Genomic DNA, 22,194 nt, shown 5'->3' on the forward strand with positions numbered 1-22,194 from the left:
GCGATTATTTTTATGTGGTCATTGCACTTTAAATCGCTCTGTGAGCACGGAGGTATTTTATGAATGTGACTACTACTACTGACTGCTCAGCTTCCGCGTAATCGTACAATAACGGGTCTTTCCAGCTACGAGGGGCGTTCCGTAAGTGATGCAACGCATTTTTTTCTCAGCGAATTTCGATTGGGTTGGGTGGTTTGGGGGAGGAGATCAGACAGCGAGGTTATCGGTCTCATCGGATTAGGGAAGGATGTGGAAGGAAGTCGGCCGTGCCCTTTCAAAGGAACCATCCCGGCATCTGGCTGAAGCGATTTAGGGAAATCACGGAAAACCTAAATAAGGACGGTCGACGCGGGATTGAACCGGCGTCCTCCAGAATGCGAGCCCAGTGAGCTAGCCACTGCGCCACCTCGCTCGGTCAATTTCGTTTGTAAAATGATGAATTTTTAGTGCGACGTCTTGGAATATTCCCGCTTCAGCCCCTATGGTTTCCTGAAGTTCCGATAGGTGGCGGCGCTATATTTAACCTTCACAACGGCGTCTGTAACGGAAATGCGTTCCAAGCAGAGCGCTCTCACTGAGCTTCTTTTCCTGGAAAAGAGCAGCATCGCAAATCTTCATACGCCCTTGCAAAACGTCTATGGAGACCTGTCAGTGTACAAATGCACGGTGAGTCGTCGGGCGAGGCGTCTGTCATCATCACAAGGTCGCGCAAACCTGTCCGATCTCCCGCATGCCGCCTGGCCGCACACAGCTGTGACTCTCGCAATGCTGGAAGTTGGAACGTGCTGGAAGTTGGAACGTGCGGACACACTCACTCGGGATGATCAACAGATCACAATCAGGCACCTAGTTGCACAACTGGACATTTCTGTTGGCAGTGGTGACACACTCGCCAACCAGTTGGGTACTCAATGGTGTGTGTCCGCTGGGTTCCATGCCGCATAACAGAAGACCATAAAGAGCAACAAAGGACCACCTGCCACGATGAAGGATGTACTCCGCTGGAAGCAGTGCGTGGTTGATGGGGAGATTATCGATTCAGCGGCACCTCTGACGTCGACCAGTAGTGTGGTACCGTGCAGGCACACACGCCCTCCTAGTAAGGTGGCATAAGACCGTGGCATTCAACGGATATTATCTTTAAAAAAAAGGTTTTGTAGGCAAAAGAATGGGGAATAATACCGTGTATTGGAATTATGAATAAAACCAACCTGCTTCCACAAAAAAATGTGTTGCATTACTTACCGTACGCTCGTCGTATTCATCCACAATGCAGGGTGTCCCATTCAAACCTCCCTGATTTCAAAGACCCAGGAAAAACACACACAGTAGATACGACAAAGAAAAATGCACCTCATTGTAGAGCATCTCAAATAATTTATTTATTTATCATCAATACACCTCTACATGTGAACCGTCTGTGGCACGAAGAATATCGAGACTGTATTCAGTTTCATGCCAAGTTCTTTGTAACATTTCCTCTGTTATTGTTGCAATCGCATTAGTGATGCGATGTCGCAACGTAGGAATATCGTCCACTTTGGTCGCATACACGCGGTCATCCACGAATCCCCACATGAAGAAATCAAGCGGCGTAATGTCAGGTGAACATGGTGGCCAGGCAATATATCCTCCGCGCCCGATCCAACGATTGGGAAATTTCCTATCTAGGAACTTGCGAACAGCTGTTGACCAATGCGGCAGAGCTCCATCTTGATGAAAAATGATGTTGGGTTGCAAGTCTTGTATCTGAGGGTAAACAAACTGCTCCAGCATGCCCAGATATACTGACCCATTCACAGTTTGTTCTGCAAAGAAGAACGGTCCAACATCCTGTCGTGTATTAGCCCACACCAGACGTTTAGTTTAGGGCTATCACGAACATGTTCAATGACAATGTGCGTATTTTGCGAACATTATGCCTATTAAGCCTTCCCGATAGATGAAAGGTTGCCTCATCTGAGAATAAACATCCTTCCACGAAGCTGGCATCCATATCAATACGCTGCAGCATACCCACAGGAAACTGTTGTCGGCGTGGTTGATGTTGAGATACTGCCCTGTTGTCGGCGTGGTTGATGTTGAGATACTGCAGAGAGATTATGTATTTACTCAAGAACTATGACGCACTTCTTGAATTTCTGATCAAACACTAGTGATGAAACTTTCTTCCATCACAAAGACTTGAACAAGCTAACTCTAGGTAAAGTACTATCGCATTGATGTGAATTAGTAACCTTCGGTTAAGACACAGGTTGATGTTCAATCGTTACAATTTAATCAAGAAATGCAATAATGATTTGGGACACACATTTTACAATACGTATACTAGATTTTTTTCCACTTGTTCCCGGGTATTTTTTAGATTTTGCATGTATTACAGGCTCCGGAATCTCGTTTTCTGGGATTGACCCAGAAAGCAAGAAATATCACAGATAATAAGTTTTTATTTAACGAAATTGGAGTGAACAGAAGGGCGGATACATGAAATGAGTAAGGAAATCGGTCACTTACTTCTAATAGACACTCTCATAACACACAGCGAGTTGGCACACAAGGCACTGGACTCGCTTTCGGGAGGAATGGAGTTCAAATCTTCGTACGGTCATCCAGAATTAGCTTTTCTGTAGTTTCCTTACATCAATGATGAAAAACTGCAGAAGTCACATGAAATACACGGCCTTCAAAATGTTACTTTTCATTCGTAGGCACGCGCGCTTGGTGCTTTGAGGAGCGAGCTGTGATTGGAGCGCAAGTTTGCTGCAGACTACTAGCAAAGCTACTAAGCGAAGTGGTGCTACAAGTAACAGACATGAGGAAGAAAGAAATCAGAAGCCAGCAAGTAGTATAAGTTGTTAGTTCAACACTTAAACAGCGGTCACACGTACAGGAGAAAAAGTTATAACAAATCGCCACGAAGCGTGCACAGAGAGAGAGAGAGAGAGAGAGAGAGAGAGAGAGAGAGAGAGAGAGAGATACATTTTTTTGTCTCGTAGTGGTCAAAAATCACCCAGAAATAAATTAAAAATAGTCGTGTACCCTTATTTCCCTTGCTCATCAGATGAATGTCGAAACTCGAAATCTCCTCCAATATTCTTAATTGAGAACCCCTAAGCCCCACTCCCAACCTACTAGGACACTTGGCTGAAAAGACCAAAATGTGTTCCACAGCAGCCAACTTAACTCTCTGGAATATGGAAACACAACTCTCTGCAGTGTGGAAACTGCACCCCACCGTTAACACTACACTGGAGGGGGAAAAAAAGAGAGAGCAGCTTGACAGTAACGATGGATCGTGGTACAGCGGTTAATAGTGTCGATTCCTGCTGGTATGGAACTTTCGTGTGAAAATGTATGTTTCCTGCGAGCGACCCCTCTTACGCATTTGGTTTTCCCCTTTCCCTAAACGCAGAGGCGGTGGACGACAATCGGGGCCTAAGCAAAGAGAAATGTGGAGCGGTTCCGGGTGAGCTGCAGCAAACACTGTAGGGCGTAGTATTAACCGACGTGTAACGTGGTGTATCGCACCGCTACTGAAACCAGTTCCGCGGTTTTTTCCAGCGTACAGCCGTCCAACTGCGCAGCTCCGTGACCCATGGTCCCCCTCCTTATATCCACGGCCTTGCGTCACTCCACTCACCGCACTAGGAAAACAAGAGCGTATTATACATACCAAGAGCGGAATATGTGGTATCGTATGCCGGAAAAAATACTGTCGAATTCTTTGCTCGTAAAATATGGAGCTCACAAGAAACCACCCTTGCCCAATATGGTGCCTTCAAATAAAAACTGCTTCTAGCAACAATTCTCCAAACCAGGCTGGGTAAAAAATAGTCATCGACTGACAGTAGTATTTGTACTGAATGCAGTTATTCTTTTCCGACGCCTAACAAATTAGTATGGCTCACGACATAGTGCAAATCTATCCTAATTGACGCCCCTTTGGCCGTTTGCGTCCTGGGTTGTAAGTGTGATAGTTTCGCATAGGTTACTGTAAATAGTGTGTGTGTGTGTGTGTGTGTGTGTGTGTGTGTGTGTGTGTGTGTGTGTGTAGTGTCATATTAGTATTGGTGATATGACGATGAGAGAAGACAGAGGATGAATCCCGCGTTGACATACAGCCTGCTCCTACCGAAATGCACCAAGGGGACCGCCGTGTTTCTTATTCCCATCTGACGGACGGATCACCATAAATAAAAGTGATTACAAAGTAGTAACTACGGCTTCCAAGATATACTTATTTTTGATTAGTCATTAATTTCGTCTCTGCAAAGTTAAAACTGTGTTTGATGCGAAACTGCTATGGGGAGGAATAAGTAAATAAAACCTAGGTAAGGGTGACAGAATGAAGATGAAGCATCGTGCAGTGTTCTGTTGTGGTTCTATCTCCAAAGGCAATCTGCAAATAGACTCTGAAATGTTTAACAGTAATATGTTTCAACAGATCACGAGGTGTGTGCTCCGGTAATGCAGCACACACTGACTTCAAGATAAGCTGCGTCCTAGTTTGGTAGTCAACGTAATTCTCCACCGTAAACTATGTGTTTTTCAATAACTAAAATGGTGAATGCAAGCATTATATTCGTTGAAAATGAAACTGTATTAAATTTAAATAAAATAATTCCAGGGATTCCTTTCCAGTTGTATGATTTGTTTGTGAATGCAAGTCACCTCTTTTTCGCATTCATCAAAAAATCTATTTAGAACCTCTGCATATCAAGGAGAGGAAATTCGAGATTTCGTGACAAATATTGCACGTCATCACAGGACGAAACGTACCACAGGAAACTGGAAAAACCAAAAACGAATAACTTCCCTTCACAATTGTTATGTAGCATTTTCTTTATCACAGGCAGATTTAAAGTACCGAACACAACCCTTCATTAAAATAGGTCACAAATATCATAAGCACCGTGGTCCACGCAGACAGCAATGACAGTTTACTGTAGCTGCGTAGGCGGTGTGAAGACGTTATTACACAGGAGCTAATCACAACGTTATGAATGTGTAGCATTTCATTTAGTACAACAATTCTGATGTCTGATTAGTACTCGTGTTAAGTCCATTCGGCTACGTTAACTGATACTTGTCGCCCGCGGATAAACCCGTGAATCTGATACGATAATTCCTGGAAACGGTACAGGTGAAAGGAGGGCCCTATTCTGCACTTACCTTGATGTGGTAGGAGTTGAGTTTGTGGCGTGGCAGTGAGTTGAAGGAGCTAAAATCTTGACGCCTGGAGAAGATGCCATTGCCGCCGGCACCCGCCCTGCAAAAACAACAGCAACAATTTATTAACTGGGGACAGTCAAGTACGTAAACACTGTTACGTAAACGGGAAGTGCTTTCACTTCGTAACGGACTACGCTGTAAGAGCGATAATCGCATAACGATATAGCCACAACGATAAAAAACGTATTATTAAGTTTCTGGACTTTCCCGTGACACTTTGATTACCCGCATATATCCAATAATTTAGCAAATATAAATGGCACTCTCAGGATACCAATTCAGAATTACATGAGCACTTAACATGCAGTAGTCAATGAGAACTGATTACTTTCATTACAAATATTACTAATCTTAACATTTCACATACATCGTTATAGCTCTTATTACCGGCCATACAAAATATGCAGCAGGATTATTACTCCAAGATAATAAATCTAATCTTATTTGGAGGTGCAGCTGGAATGTGGAGAACTACCTTAAGGTGGGTGAGTTATAGCCTCTTCATTATATTTATATATAAAATATGTATATGGAATCGAAGCGTAGGAGAAATGACAGTATTTGGCTACGCTAATTGTTAATCTATAATGAGTATTAATGATTGCAGATTCAGTGACAAATATTCACGAAAAAGCGGACCAACTGTTTCAGAGAGTTGTCTATGTAGTTCCTCCTCAACACTGCACAATTCTCTAGAAGCAAAGCAAAGCAAAACAATCACTGATAGCTGCCAGCGTTTTTCATGTAGTGAAATGAGTTACCAGAATAAAGACAGAAACAATTAGTTTCATTTTGTGAGCAAATTAAAATTGCCCAGTTCCTATGTTACGTGGAGGTATTTTCAACAGGCATTTACAGGCACGTGACTCGATAAATTTATATGAGAACGAATGGTAGCTAGTTTGCACGGTATGGTACATTACATGCAGTTCTCTTCGTAGCGTTCACAAGGAAACTAATTAAGATTATACTGGATTTTCTGACGACAGCTATTCCTGTCGGATTTGAAACCAATTGTCACTGACAACGCATAACAGTCGTTTCTGGTTCCTTCGACTTGAGTAATTTTACGACTATCGTTCTTACACGTGTTAACTGGTTGCGAGTAGTATACTATTCGGTGTAGATACACTATTCCTTGTAGATAACTTGGGCAGTCCGCATTGACACACCAACAAATTACGCATTTCCATTCAAAGAGCGTCCAGGACACGTCTAACACGACAGATTCTTCTGCCATTGTCAAGCATGCTGACCCATTTTGCTGCATTGATTCCATACATCGGCACACTTGCAACACTCATTACCATTACTTACTTCAATGATGGTGGCTAACATGTCATCCAACGCGGCCAATGGGCTCGTTTAAGAGCGTAAGTGGTATTTCGTCTTGTGAGCCTATGACGAAATGATGGAGTACACCTCCTGATCATCAGATTGTCCCAAACTGCGTGAGTATAACAAAAACCTTATGTGAGTGTCGTACTGAGCGAGGTCACGAGATTCTGTAGTTGAAACTGTCCTACAGATGAGGATGACGGGCCTCGTTCCTCGAGAGAAGAAGCTTTCTTCAGATTCGATTTATCATTTTAATCAACATATAAGATTACGTGACATTTAACAAGTGCTCGCCGCAAGTTCACGTAAATCAGTCTAATGGTTCAAATGGCTCTGAGCACTATGGGACTTAACATCTGAGGTCATCAGTCCCCTAGAACTTAGAACTACTTAAACCTAACTAACCTAAGGATACCACACACATCCATGCCAGAGGCAGGATTCGAACCTGCGACCGTAGCAGTCGCGCGGTTCCGGACTGAAGCATCTAGAACCGCCCGGCCATCGCGGCCGGCGTAAATCAGTCTTGAAAAAATATTTCATGAAAGCAAAATGAGATGGTTCAAATGGCTCTGAGCACTATGGGACTCAACTGCTGAGGTCATTAGTCCCCTAGAACTTAGAACTAGTTAAACCTAACTAACCTAAGGACATCACAAACATCCATGCCCGAGGCAGGATTCGAACCTGCGACCGTAGCGGTCTTGCGGTTCCCGACTGCAGCGCCTTTAACCGCACGGCCACTGCGGCCGGCGCAAAATGAGATGCAGCGGTCATAGTTACACAGGCTATCCCAGGAGAACTGTTCAGTATTCGTGGCTATGACAGGAACGGTCATTCGAAGCAAAGACGTCTGGTAAACATGGGCTCTAAAGAGCTTAAGACCTTAAGAGCTATGAGCACTTCATCTTCTATGCTGTGAAATATATGTCTTCTACTGCAAACTCTTTGCTTTCCATATTTTGGGAGGAAGTAGTATGGATCAGCACAAGAAACAATTGTTCAGTAAACATCCGCTGTAAAATGCATACCTTGAAAGCGATGTGCAGTTGTTCATCTTCGCTACGGTGAAACAGATCTCTCCACTGAGCTCAGAGCGGTAAAGTTATGTATTTTAGAGTCCCATTTTATTTGTTTACTACACAACGTTGTTTTGTTTTGGTACATACTTCCTCCTCACAAGATATTGAAGGCAAAGATCTCGAATTAGAAGAGAGCTGGTTCACAGTATCGAAGATGAAGAAGTGCTCACAACTCTTAAAGTATGCATTTTAGAACACATGTTTACTACACGCTTCTGTTTAGAATTATTGTTCCTCTCACTTTATTGAGTATTAACCATTCCTAGTGAGGCATCAAGGCTAATTTAATAGTATGTTTGTCTAGGCCATAAATATTTTATTAATTTACTGTCGTTGTTCTGCCACTGGTCATCTTCAAAATGATATGAAACAAATTGATACAAAGAATCCCGTCAGTTTATTTGTTTGTGTCTTGGGGACTCAAGGGCGCGAAACAGCTGAGATCATAATTGCCCAATCTTGGCTTAATATGGGCCATTTTGCAGGGTAAGCGTTCTGTGGAGAGGAGCATAACGGTATTAGCAGGTGGGTAAATATTATACCGAATAAGGATAATGAGCTTGGTACTGTATACGAGAAGCAAAAAACATAGAGGAAAGGTAATGCGAAAAATTACGTTAACCCTCGTTTTTACGGGGCCGTATGGTAAGAGTTTTTAAGGACAACCGGTGGCCACGATCGAAAATTAAATATGCTTCGTCACGTTCATGTAGCGAGTACAGAGCAAAATGTGTTATAAAGGCTCTGCTGTAACTGCTAACACCTCGGATAGTTCAGATGACACACATCAAAGCGTAAGGGGTTGGAAAGTGGCGCACCGCCATGGTCATTAAATTGAAAGGGATCGCCGCTCAACCGATCTCGATGGCTGGGAGACAGTGTCCTATACGTAGTATAGTTCAGATCATATCGTCGTGACGAGATGGCACTAGATGATATCGGTCAAATTGTAGAGGGGCTTAATCTCTTTGTGCTTGTTTCCAAGGAAGAGACGACAACTGCTCTTGCCAGAATTACATAACAATGCTAAGATCGAGGGACACAAGTGACGCTGTCTGTACAAAAAATGCTTCAAAAGGCTCTGAGCACTATGGGACTAAACTTCTGAGGTCATCAGTCCCCTAGAACTAAGAACTACTTAAACCTAACCAATCTAATGACATCACACACATCCATGCCCGGGGCAGGACTCGAACCTGCGACCATAGCGGTCGCGCGGTTCCAGACTGTAGCGCCTAGAACCGCTCGGCCACCTCGGCCGGCTTGTCTGTACAAATCGTAATTGTAAAAGTCACTTTTGTAACGACAATACTGACAATGTACTTAATACCAATATAGTTCAAGTCCGTTTGAAGATGGCCACTGGTCAAAGCGCGCCAGAAAATGAATACACTATCTGTGGACCAGACGAACGTACAATTACAAAGGGCGTTTAATAAATAACGCAACACAATTTTTTCCGAAAGCAGATTGGTATCATTCCGGACTCCACACACCATATTCTTCCCCACTCTTTTGGCTACAAAACTCCATTTTTCAACGTAACCTCCGTTCAATGCGACCGCCTTACGCCACGTTACTGGGAGGGCCTGTATGCACGCAAGGTACCACTCTCCTCGTCGACGTCCGAGCCAACGCCTTGCTGCATCAAAAACGTCACCATCATTCATGTGCTGCTTTCCGCGGAGTGCCCCCGTGCACTCCACGTCATGGACGTGGGACAGTGCGAGATCCGGGATGTACAGTGGATAAAGAAAAACAGACCAATGAAGTTTTGTGAGCTGCTCTCTGGTGCGCAGACTCATGTGAGGTCTTAGGCTGTCATGGAGAAGTTTGCATTTTTGACGTGACCACCATGCTGAAGCGGTTTCCTCACTTTGCTGAGGCTAGCACGATATACTTCATCATAAGGGAGGACATCAAACAGAATAACCCCTTCAGAATCACAAAAGCTCGTCGCCATGATTTCACCAGTTGAAGGTGCGGCTTTCAGATTTTTCTTCGGAGGAGAGCTGGTGTGACGCCACTACTCCGTGTATTCGAGGTGTTTGATTGTGATCCGTCGATCACTTCCAATGCGAGTGTCCGCACTTTCACACACTACAGGAGTTACAGCTCCGTTACCGGCCGGCACGCGAGAGGTCGGGCAGAATGAGATTTTTACTCTGCAGCGGAGTGTGCGCTGATATGACACTTCCTGGCAGATTAAAACTGATTGCCGGGCCGAGACTCGAACTCGGGACCTTTGCCTTTCGCGGGCAAGTGGTCTACCAACTGAGCTACCCAAGCACGACTCACGCCCCGTCCTCACAGCTTTACTTCTGCCAGTACCTCGTCTCCTACCTTCCAAACTTTACAGTAGCTCTCCTGCGAACCTTGCAGAACTAGCAATCCTGAAAGAAAGGATATTGCGGAGACATGGCTTCGAGTTCGAGTCTCGGCCCGGCATACAGTTTTAATCTGGCAGGAAGTTTCAGGTCGGACAGGTTTGCGCGACCGTGTTTCGATGATGACAGACATCTCACTCAACGACTCACCGTCTTTTTGTCTCCGTGGACATTCTACAAGCGCCTATGAACATCTGCGATGCTCTGGTTTTTCGCCGAACTATACCCAATGATGGGCACGCACCTACCGGAACTTCATGACACTACAGGGCCTGAAGCGAGAATATTTCACATGTCCAAAGGCGAATTCTGTATTTCTTTTTTCCCCAACCAAAATCGCCCCTCGTAAATTACATAAACGCTGAAACATGCGGAATTCAATATAGGAAAGCGAAGGTGTCTTCGAGGGGAGGTATTCTAAGAGTTTACGGAGCCTCCCGCTCTTGAAAAACGGGCGAAACTGCAGCAGTATGGCAAGGTTTCATCCCAGGAGCCAACGCCAAGCCCGTTCGCCTTTCAGGAGCCGCTGCCAGCTGTCGCCAACTGTTCTGCACATCTTGCCCTCCACGTGTTTTGGTAGCCAGGAGCAGTGGCTGGACTCGGCTGGCTGCATGTGGCCCACGGCCCACGCGGCGCGCGTGGGCGACCCGCAGGCCGGGGCGCGCCGGGCAGACGTGCGCCTCAATAATTCAGCGCTGACCGGCTTCTCGCCGCAGCGCGCTCCCTCGGGACCAGCCTGTCTCGCGCCGGACTGACTCGCGACGCACCGCCATCATTACTGGCCGAAAGGGCAGCGGCCTGCGCTGCCGCCGCCTACCCACTACGACTTCACGCGATAGCTTCTCCGCGTTACGCTGAAGTCACCGTAATCAGCACCAAAAATACTTTTCTAGAATTTTTCACGAATGACGTCGGCTCAGTAACACAAGTTCGTCGCGCGCACGGATGGAGGAATCGGTTGACCTATGACCTTGCGATTAAATGTTTTCAGTTCCCATTGGAGAGGCACGTCCTTTCGTGGTTTTGCGGTGCGGTCGCAAACCACAGACACTAAACTTATTACAGTGAACAGAGACGTCAATTAACGAACGAACAGATCATAACTTTGCGAAAATAAAGAAAGTATACTTTTCACTCGAGGGAAGACTTGAACCAAGGACCTCTCGTTCCGCAGCTGCTCACGCTAACTACGGGACCACGGCGCTCCTGATCTTATACTATCCTTGATGTTGCCTATCTTTCGCATGGACTACTCAGTTTGTATATTTTGCTTATTTTTTTCATAGTTCCACACAACTTCTTCCTGTTTTCTCGATTGATCTGTGTTTAGTTTTTCAAGGCCTATCCACTGTGCCATCTTATAACTAAATCTGAGAGGGGTGCGATGGGGAGGTTCCCTTGTTAGAGAGCCTGTATACAGAGAGAGTGGCCATAGGTGAAGTTGCCCGTGATTGGTTGATTAGCTTTGGCGCCATTTTTCTGCCAAACGTCTCTCGCGCTTCGTATGTTCGCCGTGCTTTTGAGTTGAATTGAAGTTCAGGGGACTTTTGGAAACGATTAAAAGGTATTTGAATTATTGAGAGACTTGTTATGCATGCATGTTCGATTTAGTTGTATATCGTTTTTAGTACGTAATTAGCGTTTGCGATCTTAAATACGAGTTGAAATAATGAAGCGTTTTGTGATGAAGTCGGTAGGCCTACATGTTTGAAGTAAACACGTTAGTAATTGTACTGTATTGTTTTTGACACCTGTAATTCGTTCTGCACACGTTGGTAAACGATGCCAGGTTGTGCTGCATTTGGTTGTTCCAGTAGAGGCGAAGGTGGATTTCGCGTTAGCATTTCCACGCATTGAAGAAAGACCAAAGCAGTGGGCAGTATTTATTTAGTTACGCCTATAAAAATGTTTGGTGCTTCACATTGCTCAGAGAACTCTGAAAAGGTGTCAGTTTTTTAATATATTTTTAGTGACCCAAAACGGGTAGGCCTATTACAATTTACTGCATTTATAAGCTCTTATTTCTTTAACAGTTCGTGCATACTGGTAGCATCACAAGCTTTTCTGAAGCCAATATCTGACAGTCCTTGCTGGAAACGGAAAGTTACTGTAATTGTTGTGCCATGCTCATTCGACTTTATAGCGTCAAACTTTATTTCGTTCCGAATCAGAACACTAGGCATTATTTTGGTTTCAGTATTATTGCCTGACTGTTGATGCAGGCAAGTTGTAGGCACGTTTTCCGCAGTTGTCGTGGTTGCTGAAACATTATTCATAGTAAATAATTGTAGGTACTCTTGAAGACAGTTTTAATAGGCCTACTTACTGTGGTGTAGAAGGGATACGGTAGTTTTCTTGATATATTTGGTCGTTATTACAGTAGCCTACATTTAACATTACCTGATTTTTGTAAACTTTTTCGTTCGTCATCTACTATGAAAGAAAGTCGTAAGCAGTTGTTTACTTGTGACATGCAAAAAGCTTGAAGACGTGACAAGAAGTACTAATACGTCTCACACTTTTTGCATGTCACAAGCAAACAACTGCTTACGACTTTCATTCATCTGACGAAATACAGGTGCTTTAAATCTTTAGCGTTACGCACTTCCGATACAAAACAAATGCTATACACTATATTTTTTATTTACGTTACTTTCATTGCAATATGTCTAGTAAACGAACTTTAAAGGAGATAAATGCACGTAACGAATAATTTTCACAGCCACTGTATTAAATTTTCCTGTGCTGTACGTAGTAGGCTACTATGAGTATATTATAGCTCTAAAGAAAGGCATTTAACGAAAGATTTCGCCATATTGTCTTGTGCTTTTGATTCGGTGAGTGTGTACTCCACTACTGACCATTCAAAAGTCCCGCCCACAGTTTGGCAGAAAAATGGCCGCCGAATCGTCCGGTTAGCCACTCTCTCCCTATAAAGGCTCTCTACCTTTTCTCGCCGTTTTTCTTGTGTTCTTCAGCCCTAACGCTGTTTTGATGCAGTACTACTCGACTACGGTATTATTTCACTCCGCCTCCCGCGGCCGCTATCAGAAACACGCTGTAGCATTTCAGTAAACATGTACAGCGATGACTCAGGAAAGCGCATCGCAATGTGAATTACTACAGTTGTGCATATACACTGACGCGCCAAAGAAAGTACAGGAATGAGTATTCATATACAGAGATATGTAAACAGGCAGAATACAGCGCTGCGGTCGGCAACGTCTATATAAGTTAACGAGTGTCTGGCGCAGTTGTTAGATCGCTTACTGCTGCAACAATGGCAGATTATCAAGATTTAGCCGGCCGGGGTGGCCGAGCGGTTCTAGGCGCTCAGTCTGGAACCGCGCGATCGCTACGGTAGCAGGTTTGAATCCTGCCTCGGGCATGGATGTGTGTGATGTCCTTAGGTTAGTAAGGTTTAAGTAGTTCCAAGTTCTAGGGGACTGATGACCTCAGATGTTCAGTCCCATATTGCTCAGAGCCATTTGAACCAGTGAGTTGACGCTTAAGTAGAGACACTGTGTCAAGTGTATGTATATATAGCTGACGTCCTTCCAGAAGGCTGGGCTATTTTTAAAAAACTATGCAAATAAAAAGTGTAAAACTATTACTATAACTGATTAATCAAAGTTTTTAATCAAACTGAAAACAAAAAACAGTTCAGCCTTATTTGGGTTATGTAGTCATTCTACCGCGCTCCATAAGGAAATACTTACACGAGGGTTGGAACTTAAACAGTGGCAACTATTTATTCACAACAGATACAAAAGAGTTACATATTTGCACCTGTTACTGTCTTTCAAAGTAGTCACCAGCGTTGTGTAGAACCCGGCCAACGATGTGGAAGGCGTAGTATACCGTTAGCAGAGCCTGTTCTGTTCATGGTGCGAACGGAGCGGTCTACTACCTGTCGAATCTCTGGAACAGTTCTGAAGCGAATGCCACGAAGTGGTTCCCTCATCTTCGGAATCAAGTCAAAGTCACAAGGACTTAAGTTCGGGGAGTATGGTGGATGGTACAGTATTTCCCAGTCCTATCGACCGGACACAGCAGCCACAGTTTGCGCTGTATGCGCCCGCGCATTGTCGTGCAAAATGATGGCTGGGTTGCTCAGAAAGTGTCGCCGCTTCTTTCGCAAAGCAGGTCGCAGGAGATGCTCCAAAAACGAACAGTAATACTGTGCATTGACGGTGTACCTGATGGAACGTAATGCGTTAGGATAACAGCATCACAGTTGTACACGAGAATCACCATAACTTTCATCACACTGGGGCTCTGACGCACTTTCGACTTTCGCGACGACCTATACCGACGCTATTGGACTGGCGTTTCACTTTTGGCTTCGTGGCATTCGCTTCAGTACTGTATAATAAGGAAGATTGATGCAATGCACGTATTTTGTTTATCGAGGTATTTATGAGCGTATTAAAACGTTTTCGCAGTGTACTCATTAACATTTTAATTATTCGTCTACACTGGTAAGTCGACAGATTTTGGGGTGGCATACACCATAAAAGCATGAAAAACAAACGAGCAGACTTTCACCAAGCATTTTATATGACCAATACTTCCTGACACGCACAGTGAGTTTAACACGTAGATTGTTTTCTGTCTGGCTGTTTGTTTTCGGTATAAATGTTGCAATGGATTTTAAACTAACCTATCGATGAGCTGGAGACTTGAAACATTTAACATAGCTTATAACTGGATGATGATGCAAAATTAACTCGCCTTCTTGTCTGATGTGTGACGGATGTACAGTACTTTTTTCCAGTGTCATTTCCCCCTTTTCCTGTTCCAGTGGCAAATAGTTCGCTGCAAGAATGACTGCTGATAAGCCTCGGTGTGATATCGGATCCCTCTGAATTTTACCTTCACAGTCTTTTTGAGAGATACACGTAGAAGGAAGCAAAATATTCGTTGACTCATATGAAAAGAAACTACGATAAACCTGAAGTTTACATCGTGTCTCTGTAGTAATCTCATCAAATCGGTTGAAAAAAATTCACACACACACACACACACACACAAGGCTGAAAAGCAGAAAATTATTTAAATAAAATCGGTTTTTATACACCATGTTTTTAAACGAAGTATCAAATAATTTTAGTTGCATACGGTTTCCCAGATGGCAGTTATAAGAGTCGAGGGGCATGAAAGGGAAGCGGTGGTTGGGAAGGGGGTGAGACAGGGTTGTAGCCTCTCCCCGATGTTATTCAATCTGTATATTGAGCAAGCAGTAAAGGAAACAAAAAAAAAATCCGGAGTAGGTATTAAAATCCATGGAGAAGAAATAAAAACTTTGAGGTTCGCCGATGATATTGTAATGCTATCAGAGACAGCAAAGGACTTGGAAGAGCAGTTGAACGGAATGGACAGTGTCTTGAAAGGAGGATATAAGATGAACATCAAAAAAAGCAAAACGAGGATAATGGAATGTAATCGAATTAAGTCGGGTGATGCTGAGGGAATTAGATTAGGAAATGAGGCACTTGAAGTAGTAAAGGAGTTTTGCTATTTGGGGAGCAAAATAACTGATGATGGTCGAAGTAGAGAAGATATAAAATGTAGACTGGCAATGGCAAGGAAAGCGTTTCTGAAGAAGAGAAATTTGTTAACATCGAGTATAGATTTAAGTGTCAGGAAGTCGTTTCTGAAAGTATTTGTATGGAATGTAGCCATGTATGGAAGTGAAACATGGACGATAAATAGCTTGGACAAGAAGAGAATAGAAGCTTTCGAAATGTGGTGCTACAGAAGAATGCTGAAGATTAGATGGGTAGAGCACATAACTAATGATGAAGTATTGAATAGAATTGGGGAGAAGAGGAGAATGTAGCACAACTTGACAAAAAGAAGGGACGGTTAGTAGGACATGTTCTGAGGCATCAAGGGATCACAAATTTAGCATTGGAGGGCAGCGTTGAGGATAAAAATCGTAGAGGGAGCCCAAGAGATGAATACACTACGCAGATTCAGAAGGATGTGGGTTGCAGTAAGTACTGTGAGATGAAGAAGCTTGCACAGGATAGGGTAGCATGGAGAGCTGCATCAAACCAGTCTCAGGACCGAAGACCACATCAACAACAACAGTTTCCCAACTTCACACAGATAGTATAAAAAATTTGTGATTCAAAAATTTTAATAGCTATGAAAATACTTGTAACATTAAGACGAAAAAGGGGGAGGCATGCAATATATAATTGATGCATGAATACTTCACTTCCATAAAATTACCTATTGTGTGTGACCCACGTTTTCGTTGAAAATCTTACAAGTTTTTTCATAGGTACCAAAAATTCAGAATCACGAATTTTCAGAAATATCTGGATTAGGAAACTGTTTAGAGCTAGTAGAAGTTATTATTTTAGTTAGATTTAAAAACGTCGTATATTAAAAATTATTTCAATAATGATAGCCGAAAACTCACCTCATTTAAATTTAAAAAGAATGGCCGTCCAGAAACAAATTTCTACGCAAATCATGCGCATTTCTACAAGGACACCTGAGCTGTCAATTGGTGCAGTACCAGGGAGTGAGGACACGAAATCTTCATGAGATGGCTCTCCAATAATGCAGAAGCTTCGCTTCGGAAAATTTTTGGTCTATCGCACGAGGGTTGCCGCTCTCGAGTGGTATTTAACATGCTCGTGAAACTCCGAACCTCTATTTCCCAAAAACGCTTGAGAAGCGCATCGTGGTAGAGCAGCGTTGTTATAGTACAACTGTGCGAAAGACGAACAAAATTGGCGACCCTCTGGCTACACGTTCCCTTTTAAGGCGTCTTCTTATTGTCTAACGAAAGTACTGCAGATACTTGTTTCAAAAGTCGCTCTTCGATTCTGCTATAACGCTTCCGTATTTCTTTCGCAGGTCTTTGCATTCATTAACCTTTCTCAACAGCACTGCTAATTAACCATATGACTGTACCCTTACTTGTTTACATGACAATGTAAAACTCGAATCATAATCCTGGTACGTTATTAAGGATAAAAGTGGAGCAACTCAGTTAAATGTGAGAAATTTCTCAAAGTGTTTGACCTTGGGTCTTTAGAGGACTAATGCCTCCGCAGCCGGTGGCACTATCTCATCGCTCTGTCTTAACAAGAGTTCAGAACAACGGTTCCCTTGACCGACAGGAGAACTGTATGCATAGAATGCGCTCACGCAAACAACGCAACACTACTGTGCCAGTACGTGTCATGCCGATCGGAAAATAGACCCACCAGCGCTGCAATGAATAGCCCAGGTGCAAGAGTAGCGGTCATAATGTGTTTGTTGCTCAACTTCCTCCATGCCACTGAGCATTCAGTCGGTTCGCAGAGAATTGCAGACTTGTCGCTTACATAATGCCTTCGACTATGACGTACTAAGGCAGCCGCATGCTTTTTCCATCAATTCTGGGGCAATTTTAGCACTGTAAAAGCTTTCAGATATGCTGGTAAATGATAGCTTGTAGTGGCTTAGGGATTTCATATTTTGTTTGTGTGAAAGCCACCCTATGTTACAAGCACAGAAAAATATCGAAAACACATAATGTTGTTACTTTTTCTCTTATTTTCAGTACCAGTAGCCTAATTAATACAGACTTTCAGGATGAGAAATATATCGTTTTAAAAACCTTAAATGATGCCTAAAGCAGTTATCAATGTGGAATCAGAATCACCAAGTAACGAATGTCTTGCAGTGTGCTCATAAGATTTGCGACAACGTAGTAAAAGTGAGATGAATACACATTACTCTTAAAGCAGAGAGCACCATATTTTAAGAATAAGACTGAGAGTCGTTCGGCTAGGTCATTGGAGACGGAGCAAGAACTCAGCATGGAACACAATGGAACAGTAAAACACCATCTACAAAGGAAACTGCTTACAAAACACTGCTGTGACCCATCCTAGAAAACTGCACAATTGCGTGGGACCCATAACAAACATTAAACGTGGGACACCACAAACATATACTGAGGTCACGAAAGTCACATGTAAAGATGACGGTATATCGCGTACACAAGGTATAAAAGGGCAGTGTATTGGTGGAGCTGTCATTTGTACTCAGGTGATTCATAAGAATAAGTTTACGACGTGGTTAAAGTCTCATTACAGGAGTTAACAGGCTTTGAACGCTAAAAGGTAGTCGGAGATAGACACATGGGGTATTCCATTTCAGTATTCCAGTCCAATATTCCGATATCAAAATAATGGTTCAAATGGCTCTGATCACTATGGGACTTAACTGCTACGGTCATCAGTCCCCTAGAACTTAGAACTACTTAAACCTAACTAACCTAAGGACAGTACACAACACCCAGCCATCACGAGGCAGAGAAAATCCCTGACCCCGCCGGGAATCGAACCCGGGAACCCGTGCGTGGGAAGCGAGAACGCTACCGCACGACCACGAGATGCGGGCATTCCGATATCCACAGTGCCACGATTGTGACGAGAATACCACATTTCAGGCATTGCCTCTCACCACGGACAACGCAGTGGCCGACAGCCTTCACTTAACGCCCGAGAGCAGCGGCGTTTGCATCGAGCTGTCAATGTTAACATACAAGCAACACAGCATGAAATAACCGTAGAAATTAAGGCGAGACGTACCACGAACGTATCCGTTAGGTCAGGGTGGTGCAATTTGGCGTTAATGGCTATGAAAGAAAAATGACCGACACGAATACCATTGTTAACGGCACGACATCGCCTGCAGCGGCTCTCCTGGGCTCGTGACCATATCGGATGGACCCTAAACGCCTGGAAAGCCGTGTCCTCTTCAGATGAGTCCCTCTTCCAATTGGTAAGAGCTCATGGTAGAGTTAGAGTGTGGCGCAGAACCCACGGAGCCATGGACCCAAGTTGCCAACAAGGTATTGCGCACGCTGGTGCTGGCTATAAAATGGTGTGGGCTGTGTTTACATAGAGTGGACCGGGTTCTCCGGTCCAATTCAACCTACCACTGACAGGAAATGGTTATGTTCGGCTACTTGGAGACCATTTGCAGCCATTCATGGGCTTCATGGTCCCAAACAACGATGGAATTTTTATAGATGACCGTATGCCATTGGTTTTAAGAATATTTTAGAAAATTTGAAAGAATGATTTGGCCGCCCTGATCGCCCGACATGAATCCCATCGAAAATTTATGAGACATCGAGAGGTCGGTTAGTGCACGAACTCCTCCATTGGCAACACCTTCGCATTTGTGGACGGTTATAGAGGTCGCATAGTTCAATATTTATGCAGAGGAATTCCAGTTACTTGTTGAGTCTATGCTACGTCGAGCTGCTGCACTATGCCGTGCAAAATGATGTCCGAGACAATAATAAGAGGTATCCCATGACTTTTGTATAAAAAAGGCACCAAAATGGTCACAGATTTGTTTGACACACGGCAGGGTGTCACGGAAATGCTGAAATTGGTGAATTGACTGATGTTCAAAGATAAACGTCAACTATCTCACGAAAGCCTACTCGAACATCTTCAAGAACCTGTACTGAGGAATCCAGGAATATACTCCACACCGCCACATATAGCTCCAAAATGGGCCTCGAAAAAAAAAAAAAAAAAATCGAGCACGGGGTCCCGGGTTCGATTCCCGGCGGGGTCAGGGATTTTCACCTGCCTCGAGATGACTGGGTGTTTGTGTTGTCCTCATCATTTCATCATCATCCAGGACAGTGGCGAAATTGGACTGAGCAAAGGTTGGGAAATTGTACGGGCGCTGATAACCACGCAGTTGAGCGCCCCACAAACCAAACATCATCACACATCGAAAAAATGATGATTTACAACGCTCACAGCGGCGTTGAAACATTCTTCCAGCGATCAATACACGAATAAAGCATGATGAAACCAAAATACACTGAAGAGCCAAAGAAACTTTACACTTGCCTAACATAGTTTAGGGACCCCGCGGGCACGCAGAAGTGCCGCAACATGACGTGACATAGACTCGACGAATGTCTGAAGTAGTGCTGGAGGGAACTGACACCATGAACCATAAATCCGTAAGAGAACGAGGATGTGGTGATCTCTTCTGAACAGCACTTTGCAAAGCATCCCAGATATGCTCAATAATGTTCCTATCTGGTGCGTTTGGTGGCCAGGGAAACCGTTTGAACTCGGAAGAGGGTTCCTGGAGCCACTGTGTAGCAATTCAGGGCGTGTGGCGTGTCGCATTGGCCTGCTGGAATAGTCCAAGTCCGTCGGAATGCATAATGGCCATGAATGGATGCAGGTCATCAGACAGGATGCTTCCGTACGTGTCACCTGTCAGAGTCGTGTCTAGGCGTATCAGGGGTCCCATATCACTCCAACTGCACACTCCCCACACCACTACAGGGCCTCCACCAGCTTCAACTGTCCCCTACTGACATGCAGAATCCATGGATTCATGCCGTTGTCTCTATACCCTTACACGTCCATCCGCTCGATAGAATTTGAAACGAGACTCATCCGACCAGGCAACATGTTTCCAGTCCAATGTCGGTGTTGATGGGCCCAGGCAAGTCGTAAAGCTTTGTGTCGTGCAGTCATACATGAGTGGGCCTTCAGCTCCGAAAGCCCATATCGATGATGTTTCAAAATGGTTCAAATGGCTCTGAGCACTATGAGACTTGACTTCTTAGGTCATCAGTCCCCTAGAACTTAGAACTACTTAAACCTAACTAACCTAAGGACATCACACACATCCATGCCCGAGGCAGGATTCGAACCAGCGACCGTAGCGGTCGCGCGGTTCCGGACTGAAGCGCCTAGAACAGCTCGGCCACACCGGCCGGCGATGATGGTTCGTTGAATGGTTCGCACGCTGACACTTGTTGATGACCCAGCATTGAAATCTGCAGCAATATGCGGAAGGGTTGCCCTTGTATCACGCACAACGATTCTTTTCAGTTGTCGTTGGTCCCGTTCTTGCAGGATCTTTTTCCGCCCGCAGCGATGTCGGAGATTTGCTATTTTACCGGGTTTCTGATATTCACAGTACACTCGTGATGAAATGTTCGTACGGGAAAATCACAATTTCATCGCTACCTCGGAGACGCTGTATCCCATCGCTCGTGCGCCGATTACAACACCACGTACACAATCGCTTACATGTTGCTAGCCTGTCATTCTAGCAGCAGTAACCGATTTAACAACTGCCTCAGACACTTATTGTCTTACATAGGCGTTGTCGACCGCAGCGCCGTAATCAGCCTGTTTACATATCTCTCTATTTGAATACGCATGCCTACACGAGTTTATTTGGCGCTTCAGTGTATAAGGTACATCAGCTAAGTACCCTCTGCCATGCACATTCACAGTGGTTTAAAAAGTATGGACATTCCACAAATAGTAAATACCGTTACCAAAAGGTCAAGTGAACGACATAAGCGTGCGGGAAGCCTGAGTGCATGGCATGTGACCCAGCATGTCAGTGGACGAATTGAAATAAATATCTTGAAACAACTGGAGGCAGTCAGACCTACTAAAATGTAGAGATTAGTCTGTTTCAACTTTTCTATGCTTCGCAAATAGCAACGAGAGCCATATAGACTGTGGAGTTAGCGCGCTGCCACAATACGAACAGACTGTGGGGCTCTTTTTATTTTTTTAGGAAGGGGTCCATGGTGAGGGTACCTTTGGTAATTAAACACAGCGATGTATCGGCAGCGGGTGATGGCGCACATTAGCTGTACGTGACGTGCCACAGCCAACCCTCGCAAAGCGTGTTGGCCGCTCCGCAACTGCTGAGTGGAACTTTTTTCATTACTTACGCGCGTAAATCTTCTGTAAATGTTATTGCACTCATCTCGCAAGCATCAAAGCCCCGCAAATTTGGTTTCACTGCTTCCGCAATCAGCCAGAATTAATGGGTAGTGCAATATACACCCACGAAGAATTATCAGCCGACGGGAATTGTGTCGATGGGGTTGTTTTTCCAGCCATCAAGGAGTACACAGAGAAGGGCATTATATCGATTTGCTACCCCGCTACGAGGGCGTTGGATTCTAAACCTATGTTCAAGTGCTGATAACTACGAAGCATTTTCTTTTCATACGCGAGAACAAGAAAGAACAAAATTTGTGCATCGATAATGCGACAGACAAGTAATGGTAACAAGCGGGTACAAACAATAACCCGGGGGCGCAGAATTTTGCTTCGTGATGGCTC

At 44.2% G+C, this 22,194-nt stretch overlaps 1 protein-coding gene across 1 annotated transcript in view; it reads right to left on the reverse strand.

Moving 5' to 3' along the window:
• The window catches only part of LOC126090865 (headcase protein-like), a 746,517-nt gene that overhangs the window by 539,416 nt on the left and 184,907 nt on the right, over window positions 1-22,194 (reverse strand). The window contains exon 2 of the mRNA XM_049907017.1: window positions 5,173-5,269. Within this exon, the coding sequence (XP_049762974.1) occupies window positions 5,173-5,269 (97 nt within the window). The remainder of the gene's footprint in view (window positions 1-5,172; window positions 5,270-22,194) is intronic.

This window comes from Schistocerca cancellata, chromosome 1, assembly GCF_023864275.1.
Source record: "Schistocerca cancellata isolate TAMUIC-IGC-003103 chromosome 1, iqSchCanc2.1, whole genome shotgun sequence".
NCBI classification, from domain to species: domain Eukaryota; kingdom Metazoa; phylum Arthropoda; class Insecta; order Orthoptera; family Acrididae; genus Schistocerca; species Schistocerca cancellata.